This window comes from Camelus bactrianus, chromosome 15 (genome assembly GCF_048773025.1).
Source record: "Camelus bactrianus isolate YW-2024 breed Bactrian camel chromosome 15, ASM4877302v1, whole genome shotgun sequence".
NCBI lineage: Eukaryota > Metazoa > Chordata > Mammalia > Artiodactyla > Camelidae > Camelus > Camelus bactrianus.
The window spans coordinates 64,463,046-64,483,151 of NC_133553.1; the positions used below are offsets into that span (position 1 = coordinate 64,463,046).

General features: G+C 42.0%; 1 protein-coding gene across 1 annotated transcript in view; it reads right to left on the reverse strand.

Moving 5' to 3' along the window:
* Positions 1-19,871, reverse strand: part of TGFA (transforming growth factor alpha) — a 105,392-nt gene extending 85,521 nt beyond the window's left edge. The window contains exon 1 of the mRNA XM_010963724.3: positions 19,603-19,871. Coding sequence (XP_010962026.1) covers positions 19,603-19,642 — 40 coding nt within the window. The 5' untranslated portion in view covers positions 19,643-19,871. The remainder of the gene's footprint in view (positions 1-19,602) is intronic.
* Positions 19,872-20,106: the final 235 nt, after the last annotated feature.

Here is a 20,106-nt window from a genome sequence, read left to right on the forward strand (position 1 = left end):
TGGAGTAAGACAGTGGTGGGAAATGAGGTTGGAGAGATGCCAGGGCAGGTGCCTCTTGGGGAGTGCTAGGAGTCTGAATTTTACCCCAGGCGGGGCAGCCACTGGAAGGCTTTGAGCGGAGGAAACACAGCATCTGACGTATGTACTAGAAGGCTCACTCGGGGTACTGAGAACAGAAGGGGCCTTAAAGGGGCAAAAATGGAAACCGGAAGAGTGGGGATGAGACCACGGCAGAGTCCAGGTGGAAGATGAGCAGAGCATCCGGGAGGGTGCGAGGAGTGGTCATGTGCAGACCAGAAGAGGCAGCGGGACATGTGAACTCGGGAGGACTGAGCGTGGGAGGAGCGCTTTGGCCTCCTTCCTTCAAGGATCTCCTTTTCTTACCCTGTCTCTACCACTACTATTTCCCTGCCTTGGCCATGTCCAACCTTCAAGGCCAGCTCAAACATCAATATCTTCAAAAGCCTTTCCTGACTACTTCAAATGGAGGACCCTGGCTCCCTCAACAAAATTACAGCAAATGAGTCAACAAGAACACGGGTCCTGAAGAAACCCATGAGCAGGCTGGATGCCCACAAGAGCCAAAGCCACACAGGTTGGTCTCATCGTGGTCCTGATGATCTCACATTTCTTTAAAGAGCCTTCATTAACAGCTCCCTGCCAGGCTCTGCCCACTATCCCTGAGATCCTTCAGGATGCTACAAACCAGAAGGTTCTGCCCCTGCTCACCCATCCGCAGACAGGGCCCAGGAATCTCAGTCCAAGGTAACCCCAGGCTTACCTGTGAGACACACAGTCAACATCCAGGATAAGTTAGCATCTAGACAACAATGGCTGTGCCCAAGGATTTGTGGAAGCTCACACAGTATCTAATCCCGCTCACCATACATACCCCTGTGCTACCACCCATGGGCTGACCTAAAGCATCCCAGACTCAGAAGGGAAGGGCCCACGCGGAGCTAAGTGAACAAGCTCTGAATGGACCTGGGATCAGAGCACAAGCAGCTGCAAATGTAAAGACCCAGCGACAATTCTCTGCCCTATGTGTCATGCCTCTGCAGCAAACTCTTATGTCCCGTGTGGGCACAGCCCTTCTCTCTACTTTCCTTCTTATCCCCCCACAGTGCCTGTGGGAGATAATTAAACAGAGACAGTCACCCCACTGATGCTGTGTAAGGATGATGATGGCGGGAGTGAGCACTTTTACATGATTACAGTGTTAGGTTTCTGCAACACCTTTTAAAAATCCGAGTAGCATAATTTTTAAAAGGCAGGAAATACAAGCAACATAAGTGGTAACATTTTCAACTAATTCCTCAGAGAGATATGCCTTTTTCTCATTCTTTTTTTTACTTTTGGGGGGAGGGGCAGGTAATTAGGTTTTTAATTTTTTGTTAGAGGAGGTACTGGGGATTGAATCTAGCACCTCATACATGCTAAGCATGTGCTTTACCACTTGAGCTATACCCTCTCCCCTTTTTCTCATTCTTAAGAACAATGGCCCACCTTCTCAAGTAGGAATGTAAATATATGGCACACGTCACACCACTGCCATACTGAGCGCACAACAGACATTACTAATTGATCACGGCACTATTTCCCACTGAACTCAGACGCAGCCTCCAAATCTTGAGAAACAGCCACTTCCAGGTGATCACAGTTGGCCTAGAAGATGACACGATTTCCCTTCTCTGCTCAAAAAAATACCTGCTGCTGGTCAACCAGGTTTTGAAAGTGAGAGATGGGGCAGGGAAGGGAGGAAGAGATATGAGAAGAGAGAGACTCGGGGGGTAAATTATTTGTTATCAATAAAAATGTATTAATCAACCATGAAATGTTAGGTACTGTGTGAGGCACTGCAGAAGTAAAGGATGTGGCAAGAGGAAAGGTGAATAAAAAGCCCACAGAGTGGGAAATGAAACCTTTAGATGAAACACACATGCACACACATTCGCACCCACGTGCGCACAGCTGTCGTCAATGGAGCGAGATGCTCTCTGTCGGTACGACTATAAATGAGAGCGGATTCTTCTCTCTCCCAGTACAAGGCAGACAGTACCTGAGAATATTAATAACTATTCATACCAACTTATCCACCTCCTCAAAGCAAAAGGTTTTTTATATAGATCGAAGTCCTAGATTTTCAGAAGGTTTCTGCCTGTGAAGCCTCTGGAAATACCACAGGTAACAAATAGCCCAAGTGAAACAATGACTGAACCATTTATGAACGAGGATGAAGTGGAGACAACCATGAACAGCACCTAGCTAAGTAGTTCGAACAATCCAGATGGTTTTAAAGCTTTCTAATTAACGTACTGGAAGTTGGTCAGAGGAAGACAAATATAATCTGATATCACTTATATATAGAATCTTAAGAAGATACAAAGTTTATTTATAAACCAGAAATAGACTCATGGACATAGGAAACAGCTATGGTTGCCAAAGGGGAAAGGGGGTGGGCGAGGGATAAATTAGGAGTTTGGGATTAGAAGATACACACTACTATATATAAAATAGATAAACAACAAGGACCTACTGTATAGCACAGGGAACTATATTCAGTTTCTTATAATGAGTTATAATGGAAAAGAATCTGAAAATATATGTAGATATATATATATATATATATATATATATATATATATATATATATATATATATATATATATATATAGTTGAATCGCTTTGCCTGTACACCTGAAACTAACCTTGTAAATCAACTACACTTCAGTAAAAAATAAAATTAAAAAAAATTAACTTTCTGGGCACCTGAACATGCTTATTTACAAAAGTTGATCGTTTTATCTTCAAGGCTGAACAATGAGGCCATCTGCCCACTTTGGCTCTGCTGGCAGTAGAGTCGGATGACATCACAGCCCCCAGGGGACATGCCTGGCTGAGCCAGGATGAGTCTCTGGTGTCATGGCAGGCTCAGGGATGAAGACCATGCACCTAGGAAGGGGTTTCACCTTGCAGCCTGACCCTCTCCCCCATTCGCCAGGACAGCCGGTACCTGCCTCATTTAAGGAAGTGTTTTCAAGGGAAGGTGCGTATCATATCCTATTTTCTAGGATTAAAAAAACATACCCACGCACAGCCCTGTGGTTCACTTCTCAAGGCTGGGAGCTCAGATAAAGTGTCCCTCCCCAGGGCGGATTGGCAGGAACTCTCCGCAGGGAGAGCTGCCTGTCTCAGACAGACCGTCTCCATCCTTGGCCTGTGGAAAGTCACCCACTGGAGCAGAACCCTCTCCCTGTTTCAGGCAGTTCCTCCCACAGGAGAATAGAAAACAGCCAGAAAGTGTTGTCACCCGATTAGTAGGTGAAACACATGCATGAATGATTAAGCACGTTTATTTGCTTCCTGCTGGAAAACAGCGAAGCATGTTTCACAGTCTTTTCCCAGTTGTCACGCACCAGCTCCGTGCAATTTTGGTTCCTTGAGTCCTGAGGCGCAAGCTGGAAAGAGGAAGACATTCTGACCCCAAAGGATGGCTCTGTTTCAAAATGTTAAACCCTTCTTGTTTTCTCTCCTGTTGAATGTTACAACTAAAGAGCATCCATCAGGGGAAGAAACGCTAGATAGCGGGTCACTGAAGGGCGAGCTGATGCAAACAAGGATCAAAGGAGCCTGTAGCCCAAGGTGGAGAAGACCCATGGAAAATTGGAGCAGGCTCTCTGCTCTGAGAATAGCAGGGGTCTTATAGGGAGCTACTATCTGTGTGGGTAACTCGCAGGAGAGAGTTTAGTTTCTTGGCTCCCTTGAAGCATTACCATCTCCTCCCAGATGGCCAGATTTTGGATGGCCTTTTATATAATTACCAACTAGTCGACTTGTTTTGGGTGGGCAGGCACCACAGTAGGCAAACCAGAGATGTGAATGATTTGGATTTACAAACCAGTTAAGGAGAGATTGTTCTTGAGGATTATCACATAAGGTCCTTTAAACACGATACAGATTTTTAAAACCCACATTTATTTTTCAGAAGCTCACTCATTGCAAAAGAGGTCCATCCCACTGGCTGTTTTGTGAGTTAGCAATAGATTGAATGCCAGTGCATATGACCCTACTACCTTTACCCACAAGAAAAAAAAAATCACCTGTAATCAATCTTTGTAGACTATCCACGCTGTGGGACTGCTCTAACACCTGGAGATCCAGATACTAAACTATCTACTCAGAGGTACAAAGGCCATCCAAAGGGCTGCCAGCTGAATGAAGGAAGTCCCCATATACGAGTGAAACAGTAAATGCGCTTTTTGTTCTGATCTGTGATTCTATCAAGTCAATGGAAACGGCTGTGTGGTCTGTGGGTACGTGTCATCACTATAGTTGAGGGGTGAAAAGTCGGAAAGTAAGCCAGCTATTAGCAAACGAGCAACACAGATCCTATCTTTAGCTGGACTGTGAGGAACGAAAAGTGTTAAAGTGTTAAAGACTTTCTCACCTTCTGCTTATCATCTGGGGCAAATGTCAACACATGTGCTGTAACTTTCAGGCACGTCACCCGCTGGGGACAGGCTGCCTGCATAAATGGAAGAGATCACTCTTTAAGACAAACAAACACCTTTGAAAAATTATGGTACAAATGTAAACTGGCCTCCATTAATGAATGTATTATTAGAGGCTCCTGGTCACAACAAAATAAGTAACACACCTCATGTGGTCCTGTGTCTTCTGAACATTTGAATTTTTGACTGAAGAAGGAAAAAAAGAAAAAAGAACTCTACTATCCTTGTTTCTTTATATTTCATGGCATTGGGAAGTAGCCATATTTCTTTTTAGCCAGCATGACAATTACCTTCATGGCAATTACTCTCAAGTAAAAATAGAATTACCATATAATCCAGCAATCCCACTCCTGGGCATATATCCGGAGCAAACTCTAATTTAAAAAGATACATGTACACCAATGTTCACAGCAGCACTATTTACAACAGCCAAGACATGGAAGCAATCTAAATGTCCACTGACAGAAGACTGGATAAAGAAGTTGTGGTATATTTATACAATGGAATACTACACAGCCATAAAAATAATGCCATTTGCAGCAACATGGATGGACTTGGAGATTGTCATTCTAAGTGAAATAAGCCAGAAAGAGAAAAATACTATATCATATCACTTATATGTGGAATTAAAAAAAAGACACAAATGAACTTATTTACAAAACAGAAATAGACTCACAGACATAGAAAACAAACTCATGGTTATGGGAGGGGAAGAAGGTGGGAAGGGATAAAATGGGAGTTCAAGATTTGCAGATATGAACTATCTATAAAATAGATAGACAACAAGTTTCTACTGTATAGCAGAGGCAACTACATTCAATATCTTGTAGTAACCTATAATGAAAAAGAATATGAAAATGAATATATGTATATGTATGACTGGAGCATTATGCTGTACACCAGAAATTGACACATTGTAAACTGACTGTACCTCAATACATTTTTTGTAAATAATAAAAATTTTTAAAATGTATATAAATACTTAGGGGACAGCTGTCTGAAAGTCTGGGTACAGTTCACCTGATGCCTGCTACAAGACAGCACTCTCACATGTAAACAACACCAGGTGCTTCAGCACCCACAGCCTTGCATGGGTGATGTGGAGAAGCAGAGCAGCAGGATGGCTAGGACAGCAGGAAGGGTCCTGGCTTCAAATCCTTGTTCTGCCACTTGCTGGCTGTGGGGCCTGGGCAAGTGACTTAACATTTTGTGCCTCAGTTTTCTCATCTGTAAAATGGGGATGATCACCATAACTCATAGGATTGCTAGATGGGTTAAAGGAGTATGGGCCACACGCAGGGCACTTAAAGAAATCACCACGTGCCAGACACTGTTCTAAGTGATGGCCATCGTCTCCTCAAGGAGTGCCTTGCTCTGTCGGACCAGGAACCCTCCTCCTGAGCCCAAGGTGCCCACTGTGTATCTCATGTCATATTGTGGAAAACTGTGTGTTTACTTTTGAGACAATCTACAAAGAATTCAGGGGCTGGGGGCAAGGGCTAGGTCATGGCTCTCCTTGCATTAATTTTGCCAAACCCTTGCAGGGGTGGGTATAACTCAGTGGTAGACTGTATGCTTAGAATGCATGAGGTCCCAGGTTTCAATCCCCAGTACCTCCATTAAAAAAAAAATTCACTGAACCCAGCAGATAGTCTGATACACAGTTAAATGTTTGCCGAAGTGAACAATCCATGTATAAAATAACCTAAACAAACAAACAACATCCCTCACTTTGAGCTAACAGATCTTATTTTTGTTATTGATCCCTTTGGCTCTTTAATAGCATTTTAAGTGAAGAACAAAATGTTGCCTTAAGGCTCAGTTCACAAAAATCACAACTACTGTTTGATCCCTTAGATATAGTCTACATGGGATAACAGGTGAGATACTCCAAATGCCTGTTACCACTCTCAAAGAAAAATGTCCTGTCTTTTATCTGAAATCCACAAAATCCAATTCAGTTGAAGGGACTTCTTATTTTTCCCTCTGTTCCCTGGTGGGGGAAAGGGGAACTTCACAAGAAAATAAGCTCATACTACACAGTGAGTTGATGTTGTTTTCCTAAGCGTAAATCTCTAACATTCAAGTGATTCACGGGGCATAAGCAGTCCATTTGTCGAAACCTTCTACAACTTACAGAGAGTTCAAGATATGAACTTAATTGAAAGGATGGCCTCAATCCAAGAAGATCCCACTGTCTTGATCCTAACAGAGCACGATTCCAGGAACTTGGAGTAATGCTTTTTATATATTTTTTCTCTCCACAAGGAAATTTACAACAGAGTTCTGCTTAACTCAGTCAGGAAGAAAACTCTTCTCATCCACAGGTAGTCCCAGAAGTTTTGCATTAACTCCAGGTACCACCTACGGATAAAGGATTTACTAGTGATGATCTTCAGGCACTGGGAGACTGAATCATTAAAGAATCATCAAAGAATGATGAAGTTATACAACAGTCCTTAACGTATATGCACCAAACAATAAAACATCAAAATATATGAGGCAAAAGTTAATAGAACTGCAAAGAGAAATAGACGAATCTGTATTATAGCTGGAGATTTCAACACCCCTCTTTCAGAAATGGATAGATACAGCAGGCAGAAAATCAGTGAGGACATAGCTGAACTCAACAACACCATCAACGAACTGGATGTAATAGACACCTAGAGACTACTTCATCCAACAACAGCAAAATACACATTCTTCCCAAGTTCATATGAACAGTCACCAAGATAGACCACATTCTGGGCTATAAAGCACACCTGAACACATTTAAAAGAATAGAAATCATACAATATCTGCTCTCAAACCCCAAAGGAGTTAAACCATAAATTGATAACAGAAATATAGCTGGAAAAATCCCCAAATACTGGAGATCAAACAATACACTTCTAAATATTGCATGGATCAAAGAATAAATCTCAAGAGAAGTTAAAATATATTTTGAACTAAATAAAAATGGAAATACAACTCATCCAAATTTGTGAGATGCAGTGAAAGCAGCACTTAGAGGGAAATTTATAGCATTGAATGTATATATTGAAAAGAAGAAAGAGCTAAAATTGATAATTAAGTTTTTACCTTAGGAAAACTTAGAAAAAGAAAGGCAAATTATATCCAAAGTAAGCAGAAGAATGATGAAGTTATTCATTTTAGCTTTGCTCTAATGTATGTACATATCTGAAAATTAGTTATCCATATAAAACAGTACTTTTCAAACTTTTCCATTAAAATCTCCAAAATGGCAAAGAGAAGAAACTCGTAACCATTACTCTAGAGTCAGGGGGCACAGCCTGAAACGATTGAAGTAAAAAAAAAAAAAAAAAAAATCGCAATGTATTTGAAGTTGTATACCCTAAAAATTAATTTTGCTATTTTTCATCTTGCATTCTATTCACTAATATATCTGAGTTTGTTTTAATACAGAAAATGCTATGACTTCCCAGGTCAGTTCCTTCTTGATTCTTTAATTATTTCCTTTACCATATCCTGGGAGATGGGCCAGGTTTGGTCTGTGGTTCCAAGTACACCATGGCATACTCCACGTCCTCCCGCTGGAGAAGGGGACATGAAAATATATAATCTCGGTTAACCAGGATGTCACATGGAGGACCACAGGCCTGCCTCTTGACCCCCAATTCCTGTAAAGCACAAAGTTCCAGAAAGAATAGAAGGGCAGAGGCAGGTTCACCACGACTTTCAGTGAGACCCAATGCCCACCAGCCTTTAACCACACCAGGAATGAAGCCAGTCACAAGCCATCCTTTCTCCCCAGGGATCAAAACACGGTCAGGAATCCTACTCTGTGTCACCACAGTAAGCGTGCCTTTCCTTCTCCACCACAAGCATTTCTTCCTCCTACACGCTCCAGATCTGAGGGAGGGAGAAGTCCGGTCCTGAAAGGGAGACGTGAAGTGATACCTACCTCATTGGGTGGGTCATGGTCTACATTCCTACTTCTCAAGATTTTTCTGCCCCAACTTTGAGGGCCAATGACACACTCCCAACCCAAAATAATGGATCATTACAGGGTGAGCCTCAGGTGAATGGAACAGAACAAAAACTCCAAAAAACCCCAAGGATTCTTAACAATGTCTCAAGTAACAAAAGTGAAATCAGTGAGAAGAGAATCAATTATTCAACAAATGGTATAACAGTAACTGGATCATTTTGACAAAATGCAAATACCATGCTTACCTCATACCTTACACCAAAATGCATTCCCAAAGCAGTGAAATTTAAATACACAAAGTAACAGCATAAAAGTACAAGGGGCAATGAGAGATCAAAGAGTCAAAGCGAGTTCCTTCCTACCCCATGACAAAAGTGGAGATCACAAAGAAATAATGAACAGATTTTAATAACTCCTTAAAAACAAAAAACCATACTTCCATAAACCCAAACATAACACATGTAAATTCAAACAGCAAAATGGCAGAAAATATGTAATACAGCTTTTAAAAAACTGCTTACAAATCAGTGAGAAATAACTTACCTACCCAAAGCATGATCTAAGGCCAGAAACGGGTAAGTCACAAGCAACTAACTTCAAATCCGCAAACACGAAAAAGCAGTCAACTGTACCAAACTTTGGTTTTAACCAAAGAAACACAAATTAAAGCAAGGAGAAACCATTTTGCCAACATAAATAGCAAAGTCTAGAGAATGAAAATATTCATTATAGGCAAGTTTGCTGAGAAGTAGGCACTCATACACAGGATAGAAGTATAAATTTATATACATTCTCTGGAGGGCAGATTGTCAAAACATCTTAAGAGGTGAAAAAGTGTGTACTTCTTGAACTAGTAATCCATTTCTGGAGATCTGACCACAGGAAATAATTAAAAGCTGCTGGTAACAATTTCACTATAAAATTTTTCATTTCAGGTTTGAATATTTAAAAGTCTGAAACAACCTACCTCTCTATCAATAACGTGTGAATAAATAAACAATGATACAGTTGTACAGGGGAATATGGTTAGTCGTTAAGAAAAGGTTGATAGATACATTTGCCATGGAAATATTTTCCCTATATACTGTCGGTGAAAAGCAGATTTAAAAATCCCAAATGCCATTTCTGAAGGAAAAAGAGTGAATATACAAATATATCTGTAACCATGCACAGATTATTTTGTTCATAGATGCTAATTTCTATGTCATTGTGGAAAAAAAAGGTGAGTAGGATTTAACCGAGGCTGACAGAGAAAGAGTGTCTCTGAGGGGTTCACACGGGGAGGTGGCGACCAGAGGGCGACCAGAGGGCGACCAGAAGGTGTGCGCGATCTGGTAACACTAAGCGGCCTGCACTGGGGCCAGCACAAAGCGGTGTTTGTTTGCGGGTTTCTTGGAGGGGCAAGGGAGTGGGTGATGAGGTTTACGGAGGGTCTGAATCCAGGAGGATTCTCCATCCATGTAATCTATGAGTTTATCTCACCTCCTTAAAAAATGGTCAGGCCCCAGGCTTGCTTTCATTTCAGTTCAGGGACCTATGATTCATCCCCTGAAACCCTGATTATAACACCCAAGGTCTGCTATGTGCAAAAAACACCTGTCATTGTTCGAGTCTGCTGGCAGGGTGCGTGGACTCCGTGCAAACGGCCTGCTGACGCGCTCCTTCAACGTAAATGTGAACCCCTGAAACCCGCCCAAGGTGGGAGGCGCCCAAGCCCAGGGTTTCCAGCTGGGCTCAGTGACAAATAAAGTGACCAGGTTATGTCCCTCCACAGTTCAGATGTCAGTTCCTCAGAGCCACTGCCATGGTGAAAGTTACAGGTCTTAATGCAGTTTCTTTCAATCAAGAAAAGGATCTGAAGTTTGTGTTTTCCCTGTTGGTTGCCAAGGCCCGGCAGAGGGAGGGGAGCAGAGTGTGTAATTGCAAACCTCTCATTTATCAGCTTCGGCTCCCTTTGTGTCACCACATTACGTGTACCATTTAGCCAGTTAATCTCCCGTACCTCTTGGAAGTACAGTAATTACACAGAGAAGGCCTCAGCCCTGGAAGGCGATGACGAAAGAGCCGTAAAGGTATGTCTGTTCTCTAAGCACCCGGAACTGTGTACTAAACCTCAGTCAAACTCAGATCAAAGGCCCTGAAATCCATAATGAAGACATGGTCTCTTTGTAAGAACTCAACATTTTTACCTAGAAGCACAGATCTTAAAAAAAAAACAAAGAAATTAACAAAAAGCAAATGAGCAAACAACAGAAATCTCCCATCTTGCTCCGAACACTCCAGTAGCATCTAATGGACACATTAGATAACACTAACAGTGTATTTGGAGGTTTTAAAACTTTTTAAAGCTTAGGAACAAGGAAGCTACTTAGCAACTTCTGCTGGAAATTACAGTGCCGTGTACCATCCAAAACAGACATGGCATTATTATCACAACTTTGGTTCATGCATTTATGCAAATAAACCATCAACTATGAAACTTGGACTTCAATTTGGTTAATGTTTAAAAGGAAGTTTTTCTTCAAAATATCATTATCAAAAAAATTAAAAATATATTTTGTTTCATACTTCGTAAAGTCATATTCACTGTGGTTACAGATGCAAAAGAAAAACTTTTAATTAAAAGCAGATCATTTACAAATCTGTGCCAAAGCTTTAGAAATATGAATTGAATAGATTAGGAGGAAAATAAATCATTACCAAAAATGACTCAAGAAGTAGAAAACTTGAACTGACCGCTAAAAAGAGACTGGGCCCAGAAGTTTCAAAAGCAATTTCTTTCAAGCCTTCACAGAACCATTTGATTTCCATGCTATTTCAACCATTCCAAAGCATAAAGCAGACGGAACCTTTAAAATTTATTTTACAAAGCTGACATAACACTGATATCAAAATCTAAAAAAAAAGAAAAAAAGGTCCCAAATACTTCAGAACAGATCAGAGAATAATACCACATAGCCAAGAAGGGTTCATTCTAGGAATTTAAGGATGGCCTTAATTTAATTGAGTCAATAAATATCCTCAAAACATTAAAAGAAACACACACACAACACACACATCATCTCCCCTGCTTTAAAACACAAAACAAAATACCCGATATTTTACTAAGTTAGGAAGAGAAGTACATTTTATTAACAAGACAAAGTTTGTATGTATATATACACATACATATATAAATATAAACATATTTATATATAAATACATATACACAAATATATACATGTATACAAATATATAAGTATATATTCACATATATAAATATATGTGTATATGTATACATAAACAACCAAAAAGTCAGCTTCATACTTAACTGTTCAATGCTACTAAATATTATCAGTATGTCAAGAAAAATACAAGGATATCTACTGCCTTAAAAAATGTTATTCCTTTAGGAGTTTGGGATTAACAGATACACATCACTATATATAAAATAGATAAACAACAAGGACCTACTGTATAGCACAGGGAACTATATTCAGTTTCTTGTAATGAGCTGTAATGGAAAAGAATCTGAAAAAAATACATTTGTATGTATCTGTATGACTGAATTCTTTGCTGTATACATGAAACTAACATTGTAAATCGATTATACTTCAATAAAAAATAAGAATTTAAAAAACGTTGTTATTAAAGTCCTAGCCAGCACAATAAGATAAGCAAAAGTAATGGGATGAAAAGATTAAAAGGAAGGAGGCAAAGTTATCACTGTTAAAGAACGCGCGATCATCTACCTGTGAAACCCAAGAGAATCAACTGCAGGGCAATCAGAATTAACAAAACCCATTATAAACTACAGTTGATCCTTGAACAAAAACAGGTTTGAACAGTGTGGGTCCATTTACATGTGGACTTTTTTCAACAGTTAATACTACAGTACGACATGATCCGTGGCTGATTGAGTCTGCTGATGGGGAACCTGGGATATGGAGACACCGAGGCTGACTATAGGTGGATTTTTGGAGTCAGCCCCCTTAACCCTTGCGCTGTTCAAGGGTCTACTGTAAATATATTTTTTAAAAAGGTCTCAGATACTGGCATAATCAATTAGAACACAATGCAGGGGGAGAGGTCTCACCCACAAGAACATGAGATCTGTGAGGCCAGGGATCATTCCTGGCTGATTCCCAACGCCTAGAAGCAGTCCCAGCACAGAATAGTGCTCAATAAATTCTCTATAGATCACGTGAACGAACAGTTCACCATAAGAGCAAAAATACAGAATAAAAGAACGAAACTGAAATTCCACAAATAGATTCAAGTACTTAGAAGAATTTAGCATATGATAAAAAATGGAATTTCAAACCACAGTAGAAAGGATAGATTATTTCAGAAATGACAGTTGAGGATATTTACTGGTTGGCTGTTCTAAAAAAATAAAACATGATTTGTACCTCACACCATACATGAGACTAGATTATAGATAGAACAGTTCAACATAATGAGACCACTAAAGAATTGAAAGAAAAAAATAAGTAAATATTTGGCTTATCTTAGGATAGGGAAGGTTTTCCTAATTACGCAAGCAAAGGAAGAAAGCTTAAGGGGGAAAATTGATAAGTTTCTGCTACATAAAAACAAAAACCTCAGGCATGTCAAAAGCACCGTAAACAAAACAGTGAAAGACAAACAACAAATGGGGGTATAATTGCCAAGTATTAATAACCTTTTTATAGAAAGTGTGTTAAAAAGCTCTAAGGAAAGGATGCTCAATTGATAAGAAAAAAATTTCTGAAAAGGTTAAGATGCAAATAAGATGACGAATGGCCAATAAACAAATGTACGCACCCTAACAATGTAAAATGTAGTATTTTACATATGAAATTGGACTGCAATCTTTTTCTCCAATCAGCTTGGCAAATGTTAAAACTCACTTCTGTTATGGAAGAGTGTAGACAGCGAGTGTATACTGCTGGTGGGAGAAAAGGCAAATTCCTAGAAACTTCTCCTAAATAATCAAAGATGTGCCAAACATTTCTGTACAAGAATGTCTGTTGTATCATTTATGTTCCTTGACTTTAGCATGATAAATCTAATATATGCTGTTATAAAAACTAATCAATTCAAATCGTGGCCCTGTACTATACACATGGTTCTAGAACTTGCCTTTATGAATTTAATTATTTCATAAAAACCTAATAGGTACATATAAATCATTGTATTCATATATGAAAGTCACTTATGTAAAGAATCTTCTTGAATAATTAACACAGTGTGGTACTGGCGACTTGTCGCTATTATAAGCAAGTCAACAATCACCATCCTTCATATTTCCCTTTGCACATTTAGCAAGTGTTTATGTAGGATACATATAAAAAGTGGAATTGATGACCCAAATTATGCTCCCTTAAAACTGATAGCTATGGATGGCCACGTTGACTTCCAAAAAATAGCTGCATTGATTTATATTCCCAACAACAGTGTGTGGATTATTCATAATAGTGAGAAGTAAGAAAAATATATATGGCCAAAGGGCTTCAAAATGTTAATAACTATAGTCAAGGGATTATTTCCCAGGCACTAGGAATGATGTTATGGATGAATGTTCAATGACATAAAAATGCTTATAATGAAAGATTTTTAAGTTACAAAAACAAATCAGTTAAATAGTGTGAGCCCATCAGAATTCATACATGCTTTTAAAGAGTATCTCTCTACCTATGCAGTCATTTATCGGGCTGTGCAAAAAGAATGTTAATCATAGTCATCTTTGGGTGGTAGAATTACAAGTCATTAAATAGTTTTTCTTTTATGCTTTCCTGAATTTTCCAAAGGTTCTAGAGGAAAAAAAAATGTTTTTGCAATCATCAGAAACAATAATCTATTTTCAAAAAACAATAAAGCATTATCTGAAGACTAGTTGCATAAATGTTATAAGAATTTATCTGCAATCACCCTTGACTATCATAATAAAGAATTTTTCAGGATAAATCTTACCTACCCAGTCAAGTGTTTGCCAATTGAGCCTATACTTGGAGTTTTCAGCACTGGGCACCCCAGAGGGTCATCGAGTACTCTCTGGTCTCCTCTGAGGCTCAGCCTGTGCTCAGGGTCCAAGGGCAAAGACAAAGACCCAGGGGCTGTGCCCTCCAGGAGCCCTTGAACGAGTAGGGAAGAGGGGACAAGCACCAAGCAACGCTAATTCAAGACAGGACGTGGAGGGGTCAGGACTCTGCTGTCAAGGTTCCCAGCCAGAAAAGTGAACATATACATGAATTAAAATCAAAAGAGGAAAGGCAATGGCAGATTGGAGTTCCACAAAGTTCTACAAGCCTGTCACACAAAGGAGTTGGGTGTAAAATCCCTTCTTGAGGAGGAAGCCCTCATCATCCACGAGTACTTGAGAGGTGTGAACACTCACGTGGAGAAAACTTAAAAGTTTTCAAGGTAAGGAGACAACAAAAAATTAAAGGGAAAAGTACAGGGCATCTAATATACTTCAGGGGAGTGAAAGAAAATTTTGTTTCCTCTGACTTAAGAGAAAGAAACATACTAGCAAATATATCCAATTCCATTTCAATAAACTTTCTACTTTTTCTAGGCCCAGGTAACAACTATTTAAGTCATCTTGAATATGACTAATTAATAATGCTTCAAAAGAATTTACCCAGATTTTTAGAGCTGGTCTAAAGGGAATATGCCTTGTACTTGAAATGGAATCTTAAGACATGGTTCTGGTAGCCTAGATTTCTGGCTTTCCTGATTCTGCGAAAGATTTTTATACGTGACATTTCACAGGAAAAAGAGAAAGCAAAATAAAAGTCACCCTCAGTGCAGCCCAATCCTCTATCTAGATGTGACCTGAAACATCCTAGCTTTAGCGCAGAATTAAGTTCATACTGTAAAATGAGGTGATTAAAAATATTTGAATTGGCACTAAAACAATGGTCAATTTTTGGTGATCCACAAAAAAGAAAGCATGACATGACTAGCACTGGGCAGCTGAAGTTTAATAACACTCGGGATCATTAGATTTTCCATGGGTTCCACAAGAACACTCAGGACAATTAAGAGTTCTCAGCACGACTTCTAACTCTGCTCTGGTCAATAGGACAGGCGTAGACGCACCGTTAATAGTGGTTAATAATGGCTCATAAACCCACAGTGGCATTTAGAAATATCAGAACATTATTTCAGGCAAAATGCAGCTGGTTAAGCCAGAAGCTTCCCTAACAGCAACCAACTGTAGAGTGGTGGGTCTCCAAGTGTCCCTTTCCTCTCCTCCCCACCAACAGCGATGCAAACTCCTCACCTCCTGCCCAGCAATCTGGTTTACCAAGCCCTCCAAGTGGTTGCGATTTGAGGGCACTGCTGTGGAAAAGACTACACTGCTGTGGAAGAGGTTTTGATTGTGAAAACAAGCCCAACTCAGGGTGTCAGGCCAGTTCCATCTTGGTTGACCCAACCTCCACTTCCCATGGCCCGTCCCTTTTAGTAGGCAGCCCAAAGAGCAGGACCTTGTTCAAAACATACTTTCAAAAGGCCCTTAGAGATAGGTCTCATGGAAAAACCCTCTATTTTTCATATGTTACCATAGTAACCTGAAGCATCATTTACTCCTATAAGAAAGGTCCCCTTTGCAGGGGACATTGAGTATTTACAGAAAGATCACTTTATCCTAGGAAACCAACTTCTGGAAAAGCAAATATAGGAAACTCAGCCTCTAAGGCTTCCATATATATACACCTTTATGGCCCTTGTTCGAAGTGAACTTTCCCTAATTATGGCTGCCCAATAAGGAAAACATGTGTCCTGGACAACGCTCCACTCTTCACTCTGAAAGACATCATTTCCATGTAATGGTGAAGAGAACTGTCTTACTTCATGCCCCCTACCGGTCCCTCAGCCCAGAATCCACAAGGGAAGCTGACCTGTGTCCTCTCTACCCGTCATCCGTGGCATTTCGCATCCTAGGACGGCCTGCGTAAGGTCTACGTCCAGTCCTACTTCTGGGAGCTACCATAAAAATAACAATGTTTATTTCTGGATTATAAAATGCATCTCTGTATTATAAAATCAATGACATTTTGTGTGTAGCCCTTTATTTTTAAAGTTTATAGATAGCTTCCATATTTACCATCTCATTTGCTGCTTAAAACCTGTGAAGTGGGTACAGTTTTATTATTCCCACTTTGTAGATACGGAAACTGGAACTTAGTGCTGACTTCAATAAACAATGACCATTGATCAGTAGGGAGGAAATAGAAATGTTTCACATCAAAAATCAAAGAATTTACGATGTTCAAAAGGACGCCTGAACTTTCTTGAATTTGTCATCTGCCAAGCGATAGTTGCTAAAACCACTCAGTAGGTTTTTTTTTTAGGTGGCATTTTCTGTCTTAGGAAGTGTGGGGAGCTGGGAGATGACATAAGGAAGACAAACTCTCCCAATTACCGAATGGACATAACCTCCAATGATATCTGGGATTCTATGAGGTTCAAAGGAACAACAATGATGATGGCACTGAGATTGATTAATTAAACTCTTACTATGTGCCAGGCACCATTCCAGGTTCATTAGTTATAGTCAACAACCCTATTAATATCACCATTTTACAGATGAGAAAAACAAGGCACAAAGAAGCTAAGTAACTTGCCCAAGATGACACATCTTGCTCCCTGGATGCAGGGAGAACGTGGGACTGGAGGTGCCAAGTCTCGGTGAGGTTTTCTCCGCCAATGACGGAAAACTGACATGGGAGGGCAGCCACCACAGGAACCTGGATTACATCCCCAATGTTGCCATTTAAGCAGCCTCCACACTCTCTTGGCCAAAATGTCAATCAAGTAATCAGGAGAATCAACTGAGACTCCTAACAGTTCCTTCCCAGACTGTCCCCATGGAGGTGGGGAAGGAGGGGAAAGATCCTGGTTTTCTAGGTCTTGATTAGTCATAGCACACTGGCTGATTTGTCTGGAACTGCCTTCAACTAATTTAAGAAAAATCAGAGAGGAGAGCAGCTCTGGAGGAAATGTGCAGACTAAAGACGCATGTGGCATTGCTGAGTATTCAGTAATCTAGCAGAAAGTGAGGTGGGAGGCAGAAGTTGTAGTCAATGCAGGTAACAAATGGCTTTTTCTTAAAAAAATAAATAAATAAAAAGGAATCCTCACCGGTGTAAATTATTCCTGCCTTCTTTTCTCTCTACTTTTTTTTTTTCAACTGCTCATATTTTTGGAATTTTATGAGCCAGATTTCACATACTGATTAATCTTTGTAAGTTTTTATATCTTTTTCTTAAGGAAGGAAACAGAGATCAAGTTGAACTCTTAGGCAAAAGAGAAAAATTACCTCAACGAATGCAGTCTTCATGGGCCAGTTACACTATGATGGGGGTAGGGACAACTTTAGAGGCTTCCTCCAAGTTGCTTACCTACATCATTTCTTGCCTTTAATTTCCACTGAATAACCTAAGGCCACCTTGAGATCCTGGGAGTCCAACAGAAAACCAAATTTAAAGCAAGTTCCAGGGTATTCCACACGATCTCACCTGGAGGAAAAGTCCCATATCTAGGAGATGGGGCTACAGTGACCAAAGCTAGGTGACTTTTAATATCCACATTTCTTCTACACCCTCAAAATTCTGGCCCAACTACCTACTAACTGTGGGCCCCTGTACTTCACTTGCCTTCGCTACAAAATGAGGATGGATGATAAAACCTTCATCAGGTTGGTGTGAAAATTAAATGAGTTGATACATGTAAAGCCTTTAGAACAGTGCCTGGTGCGGGGTCAGCAGCCAGGCAGTGTTAACTATTATTATTATTACTACCAGCGTTTGCAAAAAACAGTATAATAAGGACCTGCATACCAGAGGCTTCTACTGTACTGGTAATGTTTTATTGCTTAAAAAAAAAATCTAAAATCAGGACTACCATCAATACAAAAGAATAAAAAGGTCTTGGGAAAAGGGTTTTTAAAAAAGCCACTCATAATCATGCCACCTGTTGGTGAGTTTCAGGTGAGGGTACACCGCGGAGCAGCGGTGGAATCCGGTTCCACCGCCGCTCCATAGTTTTTCCCTCAGATGATGCCTCCCCTATTGCTTGCGGTTCTTAATCAGCGTTTCATGCGCAGGATTACGGGTGGGTCCGCGAACCCCCTGAAAATGTGCACGGAACTGGGTGGGGCTGCGGCTCTGGGCATTTTGCGGGGAGGGGTTCCGTCGCTTTTCTCGGGCTCTAAGAAATGATCCTGTAGCGAGCAACTTGCTTTACAGGGCTGAACTCAGGAGACAGCGACTGAACAATTCATTTCACGGAAGCTGCGGCAATAATCAGGACACCTGGGCTGTTAATCTGCTATCTCAACACCAGAGAGACCTGATACAGCGAGGGGCAATAGCCGGCCGGGCAGTGACCTTCGCTGCTGAAAAACTCACCGGCTCCCCAGGCCCGACCCGGGTTTGCCAGGTTTAACTTCCCCTCCCTTCCCCCATCCCTCCTTCTCTTCCAAGAACAAACTCAAAGGAAATTGGCAACACTCTGTCTAGGGTTTCACTCCTGCCCTCGGCTGACACTTAAACCACTTCTCCCAGGGGAGTTAATTAAAAGAACAATTAATCCGCACAAAAATCCAAAATCCACCCCAAAGCTCGAGAACTCTCAAAGTTAGAAGACTGAGACGCCTCTGCTGATGGTGAACATCCGCCGGCCGCTGGGGCTCAGGGGTGGGCAGGGGGTACGAAAGGGAAGTAGTCAAGGTGCGGCTGGAGGGCCCGACGCTGCCACCCTCTCCGAGTCGACACGCTACCGACGCCGGCGAAGACCGGCTTGGAGGCAGCCAGGTAAGCAGGTAGGTGTGGGCAAATGCACAAGCACACAGCCGCGGCAGATTAAAGTTCAAGTCGGTTCACACACCGCTCCCCCTTCCCCGGCGGATGTTCTCACGCACGGCCAGGCGGCCACTTCCCCGGGAAAGCCTGGGCGCTCGACGGTCCCCCTCTTTGGAATGGGTTCCCCAAATCCCTAGTGAGCCCGAGTGACTCCCCTCGTCTCCCAACCTCCAAGCCTCGAGGAGCGTTCGCCTCCCTCTCTCTCATTCACAGAACACCCCCAGGAGAAAGAAATGGAGGGGACAGGGGAAAGCGGGGTGGCGCGGAGGGCAGGTGGCTCGGGGCGCGCCTCAAGCAGCGTACGTACCCAGCGCGAAGAGGGCGAGCTGTCCAGCGGAGGTGACCATTTTACGGGCGGCGGGCAGCAGGCAGCAGGCGCTCCAGCCTCCTGCCCTACCTGCGGTGCCCGAGTGGCGAAGCGCGCCGCGGTGCGGGGGAAAAAGGCGCCGGCGAGGCAAGGCCAGCCCCCGGCGCGGGCGGGCGGGCGGGCGGAGGGAGGACCGCGCGCCTCTGCTGGCACTCGCCCCTCCGCGCCGCCGGCCGGGCGGAAATGGGAAGGCGCTTACCGTCACCTCCGCCACTCGGCAACCGGGGCCCGGAGGACCACCCTCCTGCCCGAGTGGGGGTACCCCCCTCAGGGCACGGGGCTGGGGTGGGGCTGGGGCGGGGACGCCGCGCGCACCGTATCGGGCGCGGGCGGCGGGCGGGGCGGCGCGACCCGGGAATCTCGGAGCCGGCCGCGCGAGCCGGGCACCCAGGCCGAGGGAAAGGCAGGAAGCGCCTGACTTCAGACACCACCCTCAGACTAGCA